The sequence below is a fragment of the Rissa tridactyla genome, chromosome 10, assembly GCF_028500815.1.
Source record: "Rissa tridactyla isolate bRisTri1 chromosome 10, bRisTri1.patW.cur.20221130, whole genome shotgun sequence".
In the NCBI taxonomy this organism is placed as follows: domain Eukaryota; kingdom Metazoa; phylum Chordata; class Aves; order Charadriiformes; family Laridae; genus Rissa; species Rissa tridactyla.
The window spans coordinates 17,860,822-17,880,690 of NC_071475.1; the positions used below are offsets into that span (position 1 = coordinate 17,860,822).

The window sequence follows — 19,869 nt, forward strand, 5'->3', positions numbered from 1 at the left end:
TGCTACTTCCATACACTCAAAGACCAGTTTCATTTCCAAAGGCATCTCCCTCCTTCTTTTCACTTCTGTCATTTCAGGAAGAGATGACGACGCAAAGAAACTCTTAAATTTACTACACGCAATTCATACGTGATTGAGCACAAAATACACAAGACATGTAAAGGTAGATCCTGAGGTGGAAAAATGAGATAATCCTCTTCAGAGCAGAGCAAGCATTTGTGGAAAAGATGAAGCAGCTGTTCTGACTCTCACCTACTTTTGGACAGCTAAAAAAAAATGGTCAGACAAAAGCAAAAGTTCTGGAGACACACTGATGAATGAGAAATTACTGTTAAGCAATCGGTTTTATCAGACTTCGGAGTGCTGAGCTTTGAAGAAGGACCTGATGTAGGACAGTATTTGAGTTTTCCCTAGTCTCTATCCATGCCGTGACTGTCATGGAACTAACAGATGGAAAAACACCGCCAAAGGGAACTGTAGGAGGTGTCTAGAAGTTCGGCCTTGAGCATCCACCTTAATACTCAACACTAAACCCAAACCATTGAGGCCAGGACTTGAGATCATTCAAATAACATTTCCAACACATCTCAAGAGACAGGAAAGAGACATTCTGCTTTGAACAGAGCTTTTCCTTAAAATGGACCTTTACCTCAATCCCGTGCATTATTTTATTTTGTGAGGAGTTTTCGCAGTACAGTTAGCCATGCAGGCATTTCCAATGCAGCCTGTTCTTTGCTCAACCACTGCTAAAAAACCCAACTACTACCCTGCACGTCTAGCAACTGAAATTTTCAGTGGGTCAAAATGGATCTAAAATGCAAACTACTTTTTCACCAGAACACGGAAAGGCACTTTTGCACTGAGTGTCAAACCATGCCTGTTCCCTGGCCCCTGGTGCACGTCCACGCTAGAGAGCATGTGAATTTTGACTCATTACAGTGGAAGGAGAGGAGTTTCTCTCCTTTCACGCATGGTGAGCAAACGCATTTTGGACGCTTTGTAACCCCATCCCAACCCCTCAAAAACAAATAAAAGTTAGTCTAGTTCTGGGCAGTCAGCAAGCCAGAGAAACTGCAGCCCAAAACACAAAAGCTTTGGGAAATTTTAAAGTGAGAAAGAGGATTAAAATGGAAGCACTCAGGCAATCATTAACACAGTGGACAGACGCCGTTGCTACCAGTACATTACAGCTACGCCTTCCTGCAGAGCGCAAGACATCAAGCTCCTCTAAGGTAGGAAGCGATGACATGCTGGCCATCCTACTGCTTAAGAATTAGGCTGTAAGGAGGGACTTGACAATAAAAAGATACCACGCGAACCTAGAAGGGTGTAAAAGGAAACTACAACAGGAAAAAAGCAAGGCCATAGCACTTCCACAAAGAAAGAGCGTTACCATTTCCCTTCACAGCATTTGCAAAGAAAACCTGCACATAGCCGAGTGCTGATGTATTACTCTCCAAAATTGCAAAGAGGCCCTACTGCAAATTTGGAAAGGACTGAGACAGCTGAGGGTGGAAAGTGACAGCATGCAGACTTCTAGTTTGAATATCAAAGCTGCCTTTAAGTTATGGAGTACACAGAAAACCTAGCAAATCTCATTTTAAAAAAAGCAAAGTTATAACTTAATTGGGCAATAACTTTCTAGGGTTTTGAAACTTTCCTATCCAAAGCAGCATTTTCTTCCAATAAAATTGCAACAGTCATTTAAAAAAATGCATTTTATATTGGAAGTGTTGACACATTATTAACTAGAGTAGTAACTATGCATGTTAAACCAATGTATTTGGCTTGGGTCAGATCCTGCTGTTAAGGATCAACTGTATTTTATTTTAATCAAAGTTGAAACACAATGACCAACATCAGTAGGAAAGAAAGAAAGAAACAGACAGAGAGAGAAAGGTCTGAAGTATCCCATGCGTGTTAAATATTACTAGGCTTACTTCTGGATATGGAAACTCTTAACAAAATCAGTTACAACAGCTGATTAATAATGAGACTGAACAAGACTATTTACAGTATCATAACAGATTTTGTATCCTTGATTTTATCCTAACGAACCTTTTTATGACTCTAAGTACTGTTAATCAAAGAACTTTTCCTCGCTCCACTGTAAGCCTTCTTACCTGCCGCTACAGCTCTGAAAAGGTTCTTGTCCAAAATTCCCCCCAGTCCTCCTCTAATGCAACTTTCACAAACCATTTTTCCAACTGACTTCTAGCCCAGGGGCTTCACGCCCCTTTACTTCTAATTTGTCCCCTTTTTCTTGGTCTTTGTTTGGTTATTTGCGGCAAAGACACTTAAATTATCAGTTGTGCACTATATAACTTAAACATGCTCTTTGCTCCTCTTCAGTCATCTCTCAATATGTACTTCTCTTTAAGGTACGTCCAGAACACAAACTTAAATATCTTCTTTTATTAAACCTGTCATCTGAGTAACATTAATGACGCATTGAGAAAGAAAAAAAAGCAAAAAAGAGTTTAGCATCTTAGTTTTTATTTACCTTCATATTCTGCTTTCTTTGTTGCTTCCAAGTTTCTCCATTCAGTTCCTACGAGCCTGCTGAGCTCTCCAAACGAGTAGTCTGGGTGCTGAGCTTTAATCACAGCTCTCATCTCGCTGCTAAATAAGATGTACCCACTCATGTTGATCTTCCTTTTTGATCCCTCCTTCTTGGTGCTGCCCTTAACAGACTTGGGAGTGGACTGTGAGAAAAAGCAGTTATGACCACGAGTGTACAAAAGAGAAGCTTCTCAACGTAAAAAATTCAAAGCTGTAAGAAACAGTATTTTAAAATATTCCCACATTTCTCTTGAACACATTTGCATAAGGATGATCCAACCTTACAGCCCCTAAAGAGAGATGGCATCTACTGATGCATGGCAAGAGCAGATGCAAACCCTTATGAAAAATACACATGTAACAAACAACAACAACAAAAAAAACCAAAAACGAAAACAACAGTGTTCTAACACTTTTCAATCCTTCCAGACATAATGTCACCTTTGCAACCCTCAAAAGGCCCTTCTTTTATCCCGAACTTTACAAATTTCTCACATCTTGAAGAGGAAAATTGTTTCCAAAACCTGGTGGGGGAAAAAAGGAAATAAAAATATATGCATCTCTCTTCTTCCTATCCTGAAATTCTGGCCACGTTACTAACTCCTATTTGCCACTTTGACCCCACAGGTCACTTTTCTCTCAGATAAAAACAAAGCTTCAGTGATACAAGATGCTTAAAAATCCTCGCTCACCAAGTTAAGCCAGGCACTGGATAAGCTAAGGCATACTCGTACGTTATTCCAAACTTCACTGTATTAATTTCCAAATGGCAATCCACCCTTAATGTTTACATTATGAACCTAAAGACAACGCTTGTCTTTTTGGGAGGAAGTCTTCTAGGTTTGTCTCTAAGATGGAAGAAGGGAAGAAAATTCCATGCAGGTTCTGGGATGACACACAGGGCACACACAACTCATTCCAGCTTCTCAGGCAAGCCCACGTTGGCAGACGGAGAGTTCTCAAGTCAGAAACAGGAAAATCTAACGACATATTTGGGCTTTCGTACATCTGCACTTCGATAGATACAAGTTTATCAGCCAGTTTTGCCTTGACAGTGCTTGCAAGTTTCGATAACAGTAATCTAATGTAAAAGCCTACCCACCACTTTGGAAGGGCAAACAGGACTCTGAGAAACTGTAAGAATTCTGAATTTGATTCTTGTAGTTTCCGTTCTTTTACATCTGCGATACGAGGATTTTTAAACAGTATCTTTTTTCCATTTGAGTCAGATAACCGCACATATTAAATGTGTTAAGAGAAGAAACAAACCAGGACCCCTTTTATGCCTTTTCTCAGCCACATTGCTAAAATAAGAAATGAAGTTCCACATCTTTTTCTTTTTTAGGTTCTACTTCATTCACAGCCAACTGCAGCAGGAGACCATCATCCACGGGTTTGTCACGCCCCACAATACCATGTGTTCACTTGTCTTGACTCCTTTTATCCTTAGGTGTAGTAAGAGCTTCTTTGTTATCAGCAGAAAAAAAAGTTTAAAATTTCTGGGTTTTAATAGTTCTTAAATAAAAGTCTATACATTTATGAGAACACGAAGCAAATACATGCCTTTTACCTAGGAGCTCTGTTTAAAAAGATACTTTTCACTAGGGACATAAATAGAACAGATTATATGAAGAAGAAAGTTTATTTCTGTGCTATATGTTAGTTATCTCTCCACCAGAGTTAAATTGTGCTCTGAATGCCAGCTCAGACTAACAACCCTTTTCTTTCCAAATCAGCAGTGAGGAATCTGCCAGGGCACTTGTGAATCATCATTCACTTCTTAGCATGCATTGCTATTGATCCTTTTCAGTTTTCCTTATGTGTTTTTTGGGGGTTTTGTTTTTGTTTTTTTTTTTTTAAACTTCAAGATCTAGACTTCAGAGTTCACATCCATCTAACGGTATATACACACATGTTGGATCTACCCATTGAGCCTGACTTCTCACCAGTTATCCTGAAAGCTCTGCAAGACTGTCCCGTTACAAGCAATTAAAAAAATAAAATACTGCAACTGTCAACCTGGCTTTTAAAAGAAATATCATATATTAGTATTTAAATAAAACTTCTTAAGGGAATCTGAGCAAAACACAGCTATGCATAAAGACAGAAAGCAAAAGGAGACCAAAAGTCAGTGAATGCTGCAGAAGGTAGTTTGAGGACATCTTGAATGTCCAATGATCCCTAGTTAAATTGCTTTTGGCAGCCACCATGCTTAACAATGGTAATATTTTGATTTATAAAAAGTTACCTTCCACTTCCTAAAGTGTCACATTAGTTTGTTAATGCTGGTAACATGCTTCCTATTTGTAATACCTTGCAAGAGTTTCCATGCCACTTATGAAATTCAGCACGTCAAAACAAGGGCAGCGAGACAACCTTGCACAGGAAAATGCATTTGGTGGTTTGCCCACATGTCAAAAATCACAATCAAACCAAGCTAAAGCTTTCAATTTCATCACATCTTTTTCATGACATCAGAAGACAGCTACTTCTATCGGGGGATCACATTATTTCTTCACCTACTGATGAGGTTGTCACTTCATAGTCAATGTAATGCAGCAGAAATCCATATTGCTGGTTAGAAAAGTATCTGAAACTCCCTCCCGTTCTCAGCAGGTCATTCCCATTGCTTCTTTAATGCTGGCATTAGCTTGGATGTGGCAAGGCGATGAGGCAGTAAAGGGTTTAATCCAGTTGCAAACAAACTGTTTTGGTTAGGTTAATTTCCAGTTACAGCAGTTCCCCACCCTGCTCCAATACTCAGTCACATGAATACGAGGGCTCGGGTAAGAAATGCAGCAAGAGAGGGAAGGGGGTCCAAAGTCCCCCATTTAAGCAGCATCAATGACTCATGCCACATTAAAGCCAGCATACAGCCATACACAATTCCTCATCTACCTCCTGTCCACTTATCAGCAAATTAATACTAAAGCTTCTAGGACATCCAGTTCTTCTAACTTCTTCAACAAATTCCTACTTCCAAGTAAGAATGGTAACTCAACAGTAAAAATGTGATATTTTTTTTTCCTTTGAGGATGATGCACAGCATTTTCTAAAAATGTAGCAACACCGTAACACCCAAAATGTTATCTTTTTTCAAAATTTAAGCTTAACAATGGGCACTAGAAAAATTGAGAACTACAGTTAAACCGTTACAGGCCAATTTTATATTTCAGGCCCTGATATTTCTGAACACGCATCATAGAAAACCTACTAATTAGAAATAACTTCAACATAACATACAAAAATGTCACCTAGAAGATTTTCCTCAACTGCATGATTTCCTTTAAAAATATTTTAATGGACTTTAATATTATCACCTGGATATCATATTGGATATGCCAAAACTGTTACGTGTAATTTATTCCATAGACTTGTCAACTGAAGTACGAATTTGTTTGTGTATATGATAAAATGTTACTGTTTGTTTGTTTGTTTTGGTAGGGGAAAGAATGTGGAATATAAAGGTTTAAAGGTTTCTCAAGACAGACCCTTACCTGTGGGGGAGTATAAGGCATTATATCCAAATCACTAGCTAACGGGGTCTGAAGCTGAGGCATAGATGGCGTTTCAGTCATATCACCTTCCTCTTCTCCCATCTCTTCCATGTCCTCATCGCCTCCTTCCAACTCAGCAAATTTTGCTTCTAGCTGCTGAATCTTCTTTTCCAGTAGCGGAGATGGTTCCTTCTGAGGAACTATGGGTTTTCTGAAAGGTGGAGGAGCAAGACAAAAGTAGATGATAATACATTCCTACACTACAGGAGACAGCATATATTTTTTTAAGAGAAAACCAACTTTTCTTTCTTTATCATTGAACAACATGGAAATAATGGTGACTCAGGATGTGCCCGTGCTTCCATTGAGAACAGTTAGCAGAAATCATTCAGTGTCCACGGACAGCGTTTCATTTCAATCACTTGTTTGAAGGCTGGGGTTTTTTTTATTTTTTGTGAGTTAGAAGGGGATTTCAATGCAGCAAGTACTTCATTTCTGCAGTAGAATGCAGTTAACACCACATATTCCTTAGATTTTACATTTTACTTAAGTTAGAACTTAATATTTTTATTAATATCAATGTCCACCAACTGGAAAGCTATTTGTTACCCATAATGACGACTTAAGTATTGTAATGACATCCAAAAGAATTTACCAATCAGAAAATGTAATGACTTTTACTAAAGTTGGGAAAAGAAAAAGAAAACAGCCATTGGTATTAAAACCATGAAAAGACTGGTGTTATCTAGATTTCTTTCCAAAAGTGCGACTAGTCAAAGTTCATCTTCTACTACCACTATGACTTTTATCTATGTACTGGGTCTGGCTGGGATGGAGTTGATTTTCTGCACAGCAGCCTGTAAGGTGCTGTGTTTTGGATTTATGACCACAACAGCGTTGATAACACATTGATGTTGTAGTTATTGCTGAAGAGTGTTGATGCATCGTCAAGGCCTTTTCTTTTTCCCACTCTGCCCCCCAGCAAGTAGGCTGGGGTTGGGCAAGGAGCTGGGAGGGGAGACGACCAGGACAGCTGACCCAAGCTGACCAAAGCGATATTCCATAGCCCTGTGACATGCCATTGTGCTCAGCAATGAAAGCTGGGGGAAAGGAGGAAGAAGGGAGGATGTGTAGGTTTATGGCATTCGTCTTTCCAAGTAAACATTACGCATGCCAAGGTCCTGCTTTCCAGGAAACAGCCAAACATCTGCCTGACGATGGTAAGTAGGCGAATAAATTCCTTATTCTGCTTTGTTTGCATGTGCATCTTTGTTTCACTTATTAAACTGTCTTTATCCTGAGCCATGAGTTTTTCTTCCTTTTGCCCTTCCAGTTCTCTCCCTCATCCTGCTGTGGGCAAGTGATCGAGCGGCTGGGTGGGGGCTTAGCTGCCCACCAGGGTCCATCTCCCACAACACAGAAGAGTGCTCAGGTGACCCTCGCATTCCCACCACGTTTTTACCTAAAATAGTATATTTCGTCATCTACAACTTTTGCAGAGAGTGAAAACCTCTTCAGCCCTTTAAATTTCTTCATTTGTTTGTCGCTTTCATTGTAGCGGCTCTCACAAAGAAAAACATCATTTTCAGAGATTTCTGTTGGTCTGCAGGAGAGGAAGTCTTTGAAGGACAGAACGGCACACTTTCCTGCAGAAATGAAAGAGCTGGGTAAGAAGGCAGCCACACTTGCAGGGATTTAACAGAAAGTGTTGAAACTCAAGTTTTTGCCAGTGTCATAAGTCTGGAAGATTCACAATATTTGCCCCAACTATGGAAAATACACCAATCAATATCCCTATTAAATAACGCCACCCATGAGAAACCTAGACGAACTTCACTCAGCTTTGGGATTTTTTTTAAAGAACAAGAAAAGCTGCAAAACAACAAAACCCCACGATCACTAACTATATTTAGCACAGCATCATAACTACAAAACAAAGTACATAATCATCATCTTATGCAACAAACCAAATACCAACTTCCTTCTGGACTGACTTTCCCAGTAACACATACTGGAATTAATTACATTAATAAGCGAGAATAATGGAGTTTTCTGTTCTCTGGCTGCAGAAAATGTTTACTTTGATATCATATGTGTAATTCCCTTATTGTAAGAAAGCTTCCTTATAGTGAAAGTTCTTGTGACAGGAATGCATATTAGAAATGGACTGAATAATCTCTCCTCCCCCAGTCAATTGAAAAAAAAAATACTTGGAATCAAACCTGCACATAGCTATAAATCACTTCAGATTGTATAGGAAAAGAAAGAGTGCCCATTGGATGCAAAGTTGTTAATAATTACCCAAAATGCAAGTCATTGGACAGGTCTCCTCCAAGTTACTCAAGAACACTTCCTTCTTGTAGAACATTTTAGTTGGTTCATGTTCAGTTTCTTCAGGATGTATAAAGATTGGACCAAAGAAATACGCGGCTCCATCTCGCACCCACATCTTTTCAATTCTGGAAAGAAAACCAAACCACTGACATAAATGAAAGGCCATCCCTCCTAAATGAGACGCTTTAGGACGTAAATGAGACGTAGCTGGACGTACTAGCTTGCTCAGGAAGACTGTCACTGAAAAACAAGTACAGGAGAACAGGCTATTCCAACTGTACAACTCTACCACCTTTTTATTCAGTGGCTAAGCGTCTACCTCAGCCTATTAAGAGCTTGTAACATTAGCGTCATTCAGAATATTTTTTCCCATCCTCTTCTGCACTTTCTTGCAACAAGCCTGTCTTTTATCCTAGTTAGTTTTATAGACAGAAACTGCAAATAAAGAAGATGCACCTACCTTCCTACCCGAGGTCGCACTAACCCATGTGATTTTATGAAGACGCAGTCCCCAACCTTAAGCCACATATCATTGTAGCAGAGCTGTTCAAAGTAATGGCAACCAGGTTCTCCATTGGACATTTCTACCGGAACATCTTCTTTGTCCTGCAGAAGAATATGCATTTAGAAACTTGTGGAAGGAGGAAAACCAAACACATATATGAAAAGATACCAGGTGCAAGTAAAAGACTTTGCTCTATCTTTACGTTCCCAATAATAGGTAAACACTAAACAGAACCGTACACGCAAAAGTGAGAGGCCTTGAAATTTAAAAATAAAATCGCAAAAGCTAAAGATACCCTCCATGTATGCAGCGAGGTTCCCTATTTCACAAAGCTGTAATTTTGCCAGAACAGTAATTTGCAGGACCTTTTTTGTTCTACTGGTTCAAGGTTAACCGGCCAAGCCAAACCTTGTCAGCAAATTTTGATGGTTTGTTTTAAAGCATAATAATTTGCTTAAGAGTATATTAAGTCATACATATTGAGTATATGGCCAAGTTAACATACATAGAAATTTAATGATTCAACTCTCATACACAATGACATGAGCACTCCATGTATTGCTTGCAAATTCATACCATTTGCCCTATTTAATTTTTTACTTTTTAGTCAAAACTCACATTGTGCCTCATTTTTGACCTTTTAGTCCAGGATTTCAGAAAGCCAATGAACACACAAGCTATCTCCCCAAGGTGTGCAAAGAACAGACCCTACAAGTTTTCATTCTCTCAGTAGAAATAAACCCTTCTTATGTCATGAATGAATAAATACAATATATACTAAGTGTCTGCTTAAAGCTGACAATGAGTGTGCTGGGTATTCTGTTCTGAGCTTCTGTTAGAGAATTCAATGTAAAGCGCATTTATTTTATGACTCCAAGTTCATTTTTTTTATGGTTCTAACTTTATTTTAGATAAATTTAATTCAATTTAATACACGTATTTAAATTTATTGCTTTTATAACTCTAAATACAACAAAACAAAACATTTTACCCAGTATGTTGCACAGAAATATTCTTAAGCATTTCAACAATAAACTGTTCAGTTATCAACCATAAATACATCACAAACAGCAGAATATTACGCGTCGTTTACTGCTGCCTAGCTACTGACTATTTTACTGAAATACTACATAATAAAACGCTTCAGCATTGCCATGAACTAAAATTAGACTTTTAGTTCTACCGACTCTTTAGGCTTAAGGCAAAAGCTTTAAAGTAAAAGTGTAATTTTCTTTTCAGAAGTTTTTTTAAAAAAAAACAAACAGCCCCTTCACATGATCACAAGAAAGCATTTGTAGAATCTAGCAAATATGTACACAGTTTATTTTCTATTTAGTCTGTTTATGTTTTGTTTGTATTTATTTACAAATGTGTATAACAATTTATAACAGAAACATATTTATTTACATTTTATTGTGTCTGGATGCTGTGAAACAGAAATCACGAGGGGTCATATTTTGTCATTCTTTATCTGACAAACAAAATCGATGTTCCACTTGTTATCTTACATACCTTTTCAAGATGAAGGATACTTTCTCCCACCTTACTGTCCTCCAATGTTTCAGCGTGTTTCTCCTCATCTACTTTGTCTGTATTAGCAAACACAGAAGCAACACGGACCACAGGCAGGGGCACGTCTCGCGGGACAAACCTTACAGAGCTTACAGGCATAGTCCACAGTTTAATCTTTTTAAAAGATTTTGTCTTCGCAGAATAACGTGACTCACAGACATAGACATCCTCATCTCTGAAGTTTTCAGGACACAATTTAAAATATTCCTGCAGATTAAAGACAAAATATGAAATCTTCCAGCAACACACGCACATACCCTATAGACACACAGCGAACACCCTCTCATGCTTCCTGATTTTTTTCTACGTTTCTATCAGAAACATTTTTAGACTAATAAAGCCTTTCTGCTGAGTTCTTTTCTTCCCGTTTGACATCCAAATCATACTAAAAATTAAAAGCAAACAAGAAGAAATCCCACGCTTAGAGAAGCGGCTAAATTCAGTACAGGTTGTCATGTAAGAAAAGTCTGGTTTTATTCATTTACCAAACCGGTACATTAACAACTACAAGACCTGCAGCCTAAAACCACCTTTACAAGATTTCTGAGCTTTGACTTGGAAAAAGGACACAACCACCAGGTTTTGGGGAAAGGGAGGAGTAAGCTCCATGCTCATTGATATGTGACTGTGATACCCATTCATGTACTCAGCAGCTGTAGCACTTTGTTCCGTACAAACACACTACCTTCAAAAAACCGGCTGAGATGGGTTGGGGTGCTGCAAACAAGCCAAAAATCCTCAGCACAAGGATGATGTGGAATCAAATTTGAGACAGAGGTGAAAAGACTTGATCCTCTTACCAAGCCATTCAAGTCTCCCTCTCTACCAAACCTAAATCTACATCCTTTTATGGGAACCTTCAAGAAGCTACCTGCAATTTCTCTACTACATGCTCTAAAAATCAGCTAGTTAATTATCTAATAAGCATATGATTCTACAGACCAACCAGCACCAGGAAACATCATCACTTGGATGAATTATGTATCTCATGAAGAAAACGAAGAATACAAACAGTCCTCAGGAGCAAGTCGGATTTTATTTAAGTATTAGTAGAATGTCTCCGTGTTAGAATGCCTACAGCTCTTCGAGAAAATAGCAGAAAGCATATTATTTGCTTAACAGATATGTATGAATAGTCTCTCACCTTGACAAACATGACCACACATTTGCCTAAAATTTTGCTAACAGGAACTTTATTGTAATAGTCACTTTTAAAAACTTCTTTTTCCAAGAATTTTCGTGTTGCAAGATGAAACGTTTCATTAGGTCGATAAAACCAACACCCGTAGAGCCATTTCTCTCCTTTAAAAAAAAAAGAAACAAAAAAGAGAAGGGAGAAAGAACGAGAAAGAGACGTAAATTGCATATTCTCTAGTGCATATCAAGAAAAAACAACTATAGATTGATGTATCAATCAAATAGCCACACAGTCATTTATACTGAGAGTAAACTGTTCTAAACCAAGACAAGATTCCTTAGTTGTTTCAGGTAAGAAAAATAAGGTTGCTTAAAAAGCCTCACAATTGTTTTTTCCCCAATTAAATCTGACTCAGGAAAATGAAGGAGGAAACAGTTCTTATTAATAAATCTTGACTTTCAGGCCTTGAAATTGTGTCAAAGTCTACACAACAATCACCTGATTATTTGAAGAACCTTGGATAACTGGCTTCAAGTTTTTTAAGTAGTATTTCTTCCGTGTTATCCTGTGACAAATTCAAATTGTTAACAATGATTTATAAAGAAGTTACAGAACCACAGAACTGCAGGGGTTGGAAGGGACTTTTGGAGATCATTAGTCCAACCCCCCGCCAAGGCAGGTTCATCTAGAGCAGGTTTGACAGAAACGCATCCAGGCAGGTTTTGACTATCTCCAGAGAAGGAGACATTCTTCAACCCCACAATCTCTCTGGATGTTGTTACAAATATGTACTACTGTTCTAAATCAAAGAAAATCTGTAATCTGTAGACTGAACCAGATTAAAAAGTGCTATTCACTTTCTCCATGACAGACAAACATAAGAAACAACCAACTGGCCTATGGTCCATCTACCCAAATACAATGCATCCATCCGAGTGAACATGATGGGCTATTAGGAGAACACATTTGATCTTGGCCACTCTCCGTAACTCATTCCACTCCTACAGCCATTGCATTGGGAGTGTTAAAGAGCTATTCTCTTTACCTGGCCATTATTTGCTGGTTATTCCCTTTATTATTTAGTTTAGACCTGTTGCACATGGACTTGTCTTACCCATTTTTGAACCTGCTGATATAATCTACCTCCACAAGCTTCTGAGGAAGGCAGGAGGCTCACTAACCACTGTATTAAAAAGCCAAACGCTTTCACGTTTTAATCTGATTTATTAGAATCATAGAATGATTTGGGTTGGAAGGAACCTTAAAGATCATCTAGTTCCAACCCCCTGCCATGGGCAGGGACACCTCCCACTAGACCAGGCTGCTCAAAGCCTCATCCAGCCTGGCCTTGAACACTTCCAGGGATGGGGCATCCACAACCTCCCTGGGCAACCTGTTCCAGTGCCTCACCACCCTCACAGAAGAGAATTTATTCCTGATATCCAATCTAAGTCTACCCTCTTTCAGTTTGAGGCTGTTACCCCTTGTCCTATCATTACACTCCCTGATAAAAAGTCCCTCCCCATCCTTCCTGTAAGCCCTCTTCAGGTACTGGAAGGCTGCTGTAAGGTCTAAATTAGTATCAATGAGTGCCTTCCAATTCTAGTACTGTGAGATTTGTTAACTAGTATTTCTGCATTCACCTCTTCTACCCACTACATGATTTGGCAAACCTTAATTATAACCTGGCTTACATTTCTCATCTCCAAATTTAAGAGTCACAGTCTTTTAAATCTGTCCTTGTAACACATCCATTCCATCCCTTTAAAAGAAAGTGCAACCAAGGTGCTTAACTCAACTATACCCCACTGTAGTTCTCAGCAACTGTAGTTTCCAGGATTGCTGAGAGTGCACCGTGCTTATCTGATACTCTGGCCGTATCTCTAGCCTTCCTTAAACTTAAGTGAAGTATCTGCTGCAAACAGAGGGCATCACTGATGAGAAAAAACAAAATAGTACTTGTTATGGCTTGATTTGGCCTAAGAAGTGCAAGATTCAACTCAATTCTGAAATTTAACAAAGGCAAGTTCTCAAACTGAGCTGTTCTGTGGAACATTTGCAGTTAAACGTGCCCAACTTTAGTTCAGATTTCTCAGCACAGAAAAACTCCATGTGTTCTTCTGCGCCTAAAGTACAAGGAGCTCATGGCACTTTGAAGAGCCTGTTCTCTGGGATGCTTACAATTTGAGGGCAAGTGGAGACGAACAATAAAAAAGCATGTGCTGATTGAAGAACTTTATATTTGTAATATTCTTTGGAACAAAGCAATTCAGAAACAAGAAACATACTCACCAGTCTACACACACTTCTACAAATAAAATAACTACCATCTATACAGAAAAAGCTCAAGTTCGCAGTGTTAAATAGTAATAATAAGAAGTTTTGCCATATTGTTTTCCTACAGCAAAGACATCCTTACCGGCTGAATCTTCCCACAGCCTCTCAATACAGACTATGTGAGGTTGCAAGTTGGCTTCTGCAGGCTCCACATACACATAATCTCCTACATGGTACATGCTGTTCTTGAAGCTGCAATCCTGGCTGTAGGTCCGATGCAAGCTTGACAGCCCAGCTGATCCAGAAGAATCTTCACTCTTTTCAGCTTCTTATTTCAAGAAGGGAAAAACAGATGTTAGTAATGCCACATTTCCACATTAGCCAATTGCTGATATGAATTCCCTCACCCCTTGCTGAGTGCAGAACGTGCCACATGATACCCGATGCATCCCTCCAGCGTGAAGGAAGGGTTTAAGTGTGTTTTATGCCGCTAGCCTTTCTGCTCCTGGTGCTGCTGAAGGTTGGGTTTCCCTTCTTCAGTTGAATATTATTGAGCCCTCCCAGTGAGTGAAGAGGAACTCAAAGACAGCACTGAGGTCAGAAGCCTTCAGAAGGCTAGCTCTCAAAGGAAGACAGAAAAAGGGCATCACAGCTGTTGTTCCCTCATAATACCGAGCCTGGTCAGAGCAACCAGACTTTACTGCCCCTGACATGAGTACTATGTGGGAAGATGAACCATGTTACAATTCAAGGGCAAAGAGCTAACAGCTCTGCTCCCACCTGTGCGAAGGAGCAATTAGAAAGCTTAATTCATTCCCCTAGACATGCTCCACAACAATTATATGGACAGTTACAGCCAGGAACTGTGAAGTACAAAGAACCTTCACAACAGGTTCCTTACCCTAGAAAAGAGTGTAAGCCCATTCTTCTTCACACTCGCAGTAGCCAAGTGAGAAACACAAAAGGCTTACTTAAATACCGTTTCTTTAGCAGTATTAAAAGCATGATCATAGCCAACACCATCAGCACATCAAGAAAGCAGTATTTGTCAAAAAGGAAATGCCTAAAAGGTCGATTGGAACAGTTATTGCTATGTTAATTATCAGCAGAAAGGTATAGTAAAAAAATATTGTTTTCTTTCATAGTGTCCCTGAAATAAGACTACTGGTACCCCAATGTGTTCTGATTAAAGAGTTTACATAAGGTTAGTGTGTACCTAATCTCCTTCTTAAAGCCATCTGGCATGGCTGCCAAGGATCAAAATAAAATAAACCTCTCATAACTTTCAAATCCCCACCTTTGGTGGACAACCAGATTATTAAGGTCCCTTCAGTAGGCAAAGCTGCAGGAACAGCAGAGCATACATCATATGCACAGGTATATTTTTCAATTAATACATTTAAAATTAATGAAAAGTAATCTTAAAAGGAGCTACCTCTCTTCTCCTCCTCTCTTTTGAGCTTATCCTCCTCTATTTCTTTGGGCAGCTTTTCCTTCTTTTCCTTTTCTACATCGTTGTGAAGATGCTTGGTGGTATAGCTGAGAGCAGGTGACAGAAGAATCTCTCCATTCTTACAAAGTTCATCTCGAATTTTAATAAAGAACTGCTGAAGTTCAACCGCATCCTCGTAAATCTCTGAATCAGTCCTGTACAAAAATACATACAACAGGGCAGACACATAGTTTGTGCAGAGTCAAACAGCATCCTAAACACATACCCCTCAATCGCCACACTTAGCGATAAAACTAAAACTTCATTCTACCAACAGATTTCTGTGATCACTCGTAACAAGCAGCAGCAGACACTGGTGAGTCATGCTCCACCTGCTACTCTGCTGGCAGTTTGTGTTACCGTTTACCTAAAACAGTATTTTTGTATACACCAGTCCTGAAATACCAGAAAAATCAAAGGTAACTGGTTGCAACTAAAACTACTTGACACTGGACCTCTATCTGTTAACTTCTGAAAACTTAAGTAATAGCATTATTATTAACATAACTGACTTATTTTAATTACCCATACTCCTGTTAGAAGATGTTTTAATAACATTTTTTACCTCCTCTCCTTCAGAGTCAAGATCTCACTTGTACATCCCCAAGTACTCTACCTAATTCAAGTAAAACACTGAAAAAAGTTGCAAGTGTTCATAGTTTTTGCACAGTATTACCATAACTCATAAAACTGTGATTGCTCCAAAAGAGTAATCCACTAGTCAAGCGGTTAGTGAACAGCTTCTCCCCTTCGTTTTTTCAATTTGAAAGTTAGCACAAACCTGGTTTTCATGACATGAGCCTTTGGAAGATTAACATCAAAATTATCTCCTTGTTTATAAAAGAAAGCATACATTCTACTGAAGACCTGATAAAGCTTTTGAGATTTAGTTTTCTAAAGACCCATATCAAGGAAAGCAAACACTTTAGAAAGCCTTCAACCTTTGTCTTATCGCAAAACTCATGCAATAAGATAAAGAATACCTGAAAAACATGGCTTTGCTCACCTGTTCATTCTCCTTGCCCTCTCCAGTACCTCAAACATATTCTCCTGGAACAAGTCCAATCTTCTGTAGCGATTATTTTCAACATTTTTTCGGATAATATCAAAAGTCAGAGGAGGTTTATTTGGGAAGTTGGGATCAACAGCAGGAATCTCAGCTAAGGAGTCGCTGTAGCATCTGCCCTCATCATCCTGGTGGCTCATAACAGATACAAAAAGGTTATGGATAAGTTCCTGAATTAGCAAAGTGACATTGGGCACATGAGAATCCTCATCTCCTTCTATTTCTCTCCGAGTTTCAAGCAAAACTTTATGCAGGACCAGGGCATCTTTATAAATCAAAGATTCTGGTTCGTTGTATGTGCAAGCATTATTGAACATCATTACAAAGTCCTCTACCATGGAATCAATATCCTGGTATTTATTTGCCATCATGTGACTTCTGATCTTTTCCATGTCAACGGGCTTTTTAATGGTCACATAATAGTCAGGAAGTTCAGACCGAGATGGCAGCCTCAAGAAGATGGCACTCAGTCGCCTGCCTCGTTTATCCGTGTAATTCTTAACTGCTTCGTACACCTCATTCAATTTCTGTTGCATTGGAGTCATGTATTTTGATTTTTTAGGAGAAATGCCACTTTTTCTACCTAAGCAGACAAAAAAAAAAAAAAAGAAAAAAAAAGAAAAAAAATCATTACAAAAACAGAGCTTGCACACTTCTTTGTCCATCTCCTTTCCATTGCAGAATTGCTTACTGAAGAACCACTTCATGGTATGAGCAGAAGACTCACAACATGGAGCCCATTCCAAGTTGCAGCTCTTTTATTTTTCATAATAGTACGAATAGTTTTTTTTTTAATGTTATCTTTTGGCAAACACAGAATCATATGTTTCTATGTAGTCCACCGAAAGGTCTCTTCAGACTTACGCATGGAAAACATCATTTCCTACCTAGTGTTATTAATAACTTCTCTAAATTCAATTCGGTCTTACTAGTTGTACATGAATTTCTCTCTAGAGCCATTAAAAATCCAGTCATCACGGGGCTTTTGCTACCACTAAAATGAAGCGTTCTAAATATTATCAGATTCCTTTACGACAGGTTTATGCCAAATTAGAGAAGATTATTACAGGTAAAATGTAAAATAAGGCCTCCCATGGGACTAGCAATCAGAGCTTTATGGTTAATTCAGGATCTCTGTTACTGTACTGCACAGACTCTGTGAATTCTCTACCACCTGTCCCTTACCTCAGAGCTGCACAATTCTATTTTCAAGAGGGCTGTGTGCCTGTACTTTAGGCCCTTCTGTGCAATTTTATCCTTCTCAGTTTGTTAAGTTCTGAACACATAATAAGGGGACATAAGGTCTGAGCAGTAGCAAATGCGGTTTCTAAGGGCAACAGCTCTAGGAACAGACATTGTTGGAAATTTCACTTCTGTGTTTTCCATGGCTTTCAATAATTTTCCAAATAAAGCTCACATTTCTTTTATCATTCTGTGGAAATCCCAGACATTTAACCAGGGAAATTAAGAGCTTTACTCAGTTTGAGAAGCACCTTACTTGTAAGCAATGCCAGCAGCATACATTAAGCATGTTAATGAAGTGTTACTGAGCCCATAATGCAGCATTTGGATAACAGCACATGACTAAAGGCCAACATTCCCAAGTTTTCTTTCTTCACTCTAAGTTACTTTCCTTAGAAAATGCGATATGCAACAACTAGATTTTATTATATGCACACACAAACACTTCATTGCTGTCATGATTTTGAGAATAAAATTCTATTTTGCATGTCAGTGTGAATTTGTAGATCATGTCTTCTTGGCTAAACCGAAGATCTCTTAATCTCTATTGTTGGGTTTTCATAGGTGTTGAAATGAGGCATAGCAATGTACGAGGTTGCCTTACTTAGCTTTAGTTTAGGGGATGCAACATCATCATCTTCAGCTAAGGGCCCCAGTTCTTTCCTTTTTTCTTTAAGGATCTTTTCCAGCATATGGGCATCATTGTATACCTATTAATCAGTAAAGTAATCAAAAAACAAAACAAAACAAGGTTTACTGTGTTTAGACTAGTTTAGAACTAGCCCCCAAGAAACATTTAAATGCTAGTTTGAAAAAGCTGAATGCAAAACCAAACACTTGATTAAAAAGAAGGCTTATTTCTCAAATTTACACCTTCAATAGACTTACACAGATAAGCAGAATTGATGAACACCATCTAAATCAGGGAGATATAAATATTGAATAAATTATCCAATTAAGCTGCATTTCTATTCCAAAGACTACAAAGTGGTGAGGTGCAGTTGTCTCATCAACTTCCTCATCAAATCATCCTGCTGAGCAATGAAAGATCTCCTGAACTACTGTGATTCCATCAAGGTACACAGGACTAAAACAGTCCCCCTGGGTCTTCAAATCCAATCCTGGTGAATGCAACCTCATCATAAAGCCCTGTACAGCAGCTGACCAAGTTCCTCATTAGAAATAGCTGGAGGTTTCTTACCACCACTTTGTTCCACAACATCGTGCTTGATGGCTGAGAAACATCACGATATAGAAACACAGAAACACCCTACAATATATTGCTAAGTGACAACCATATTCCTTCCAGACTCCTTTTGCTAGGCTAAACAAGTCAGGTCGTCTTGTCTGATTTTCCGTACTCTCTACTTCCATGAAAACAAAGCTGGTTTCTTTCAAGCTTAAAACATCCCTTCTCAGAGGTTCCAAGCTCCAAATCACATATTGATGGCCATTCACTGTGCAAATACCTTCACATGATTAACTGAGAATGATTAATGAAAATTTAGTAACCAGCTTATTTTTTTAAAACATATTAGGAAACATTCAGCTGATGTCCTTTGTAGCAGAGGAACAAGTTTAGCTAACAGGAAATAAGTTTAACCTTCGCAAAGGAGCGTGTTGCATTTCGTGTTTATACAACTACAGACAAAGACAGAATTTAAAACTTCAGCAGAGAGAAAAAGTCATATTTCTATTTTAGTTCAGGAAGCAATTATTATAAACAATGAGAATAATAATCAAAGCTAAATCATCCAACCATAACTTATACGTCTGCAAAGAGGCAGAGAGGTAAGCGTGACTGCAGAATCAAAACAGTACCTGGGAGCCTTCCTCATTATAATGCCTTGCATTTCGGAACATGAGCTTCATGTCTTCAATCATGGCTTCTTCCCCTACGTACTTATCATTGCGGATGTTGTGTTCTATCATTTTCAAGTCCATTGGCTCCAAGATAATTTTATAATAGTCTGGATAGTCCTTTTTGGATGGCTTAACCATAAACAGATCACAGAGCCGTCTGCCTGTGCCTGATTCTCGAGCTTCCAGAACTGCGTTGTATAAGATCTTCATTCGTTGCTTTCGTATATTCTTTTTACTGTTAGGTTAAGTAGAAGAATAAAAAGGAAAAGAATAAATGTCAGGGGCTGTTTTCCTCACTTCCAACACTAATATCAAAATGAC

At 38.6% G+C, this 19,869-nt stretch overlaps 1 protein-coding gene across 17 annotated transcripts in view; it reads right to left on the reverse strand.

Moving 5' to 3' along the window:
• PBRM1 (polybromo 1) overlaps window positions 1-19,869 on the reverse strand; it is a 65,432-nt gene that overhangs the window by 12,924 nt on the left and 32,639 nt on the right. For all 17 annotated transcript variants that reach the window (XM_054216670.1, XM_054216669.1, XM_054216679.1 and 14 more), the window contains 12 exons: window positions 19,507-19,783; window positions 18,290-18,395; window positions 16,384-17,026; window positions 15,321-15,532; window positions 14,028-14,213; window positions 11,615-11,772; window positions 10,411-10,677; window positions 8,854-8,999; window positions 8,361-8,518; window positions 7,522-7,705; window positions 6,060-6,270; window positions 2,504-2,705 (listed from right to left, as the gene is read on the reverse strand). In XM_054216670.1, coding sequence (XP_054072645.1) covers window positions 2,504-2,705; window positions 6,060-6,270; window positions 7,522-7,705; window positions 8,361-8,518; window positions 8,854-8,999; window positions 10,411-10,677; window positions 11,615-11,772; window positions 14,028-14,213; window positions 15,321-15,532; window positions 16,384-17,026; window positions 18,290-18,395; window positions 19,507-19,783 — 2,750 coding nt within the window. The remainder of the gene's footprint in view (window positions 1-2,503; window positions 2,706-6,059; window positions 6,271-7,521; window positions 7,706-8,360; window positions 8,519-8,853; window positions 9,000-10,410; window positions 10,678-11,614; window positions 11,773-14,027; window positions 14,214-15,320; window positions 15,533-16,383; window positions 17,027-18,289; window positions 18,396-19,506; window positions 19,784-19,869) is intronic.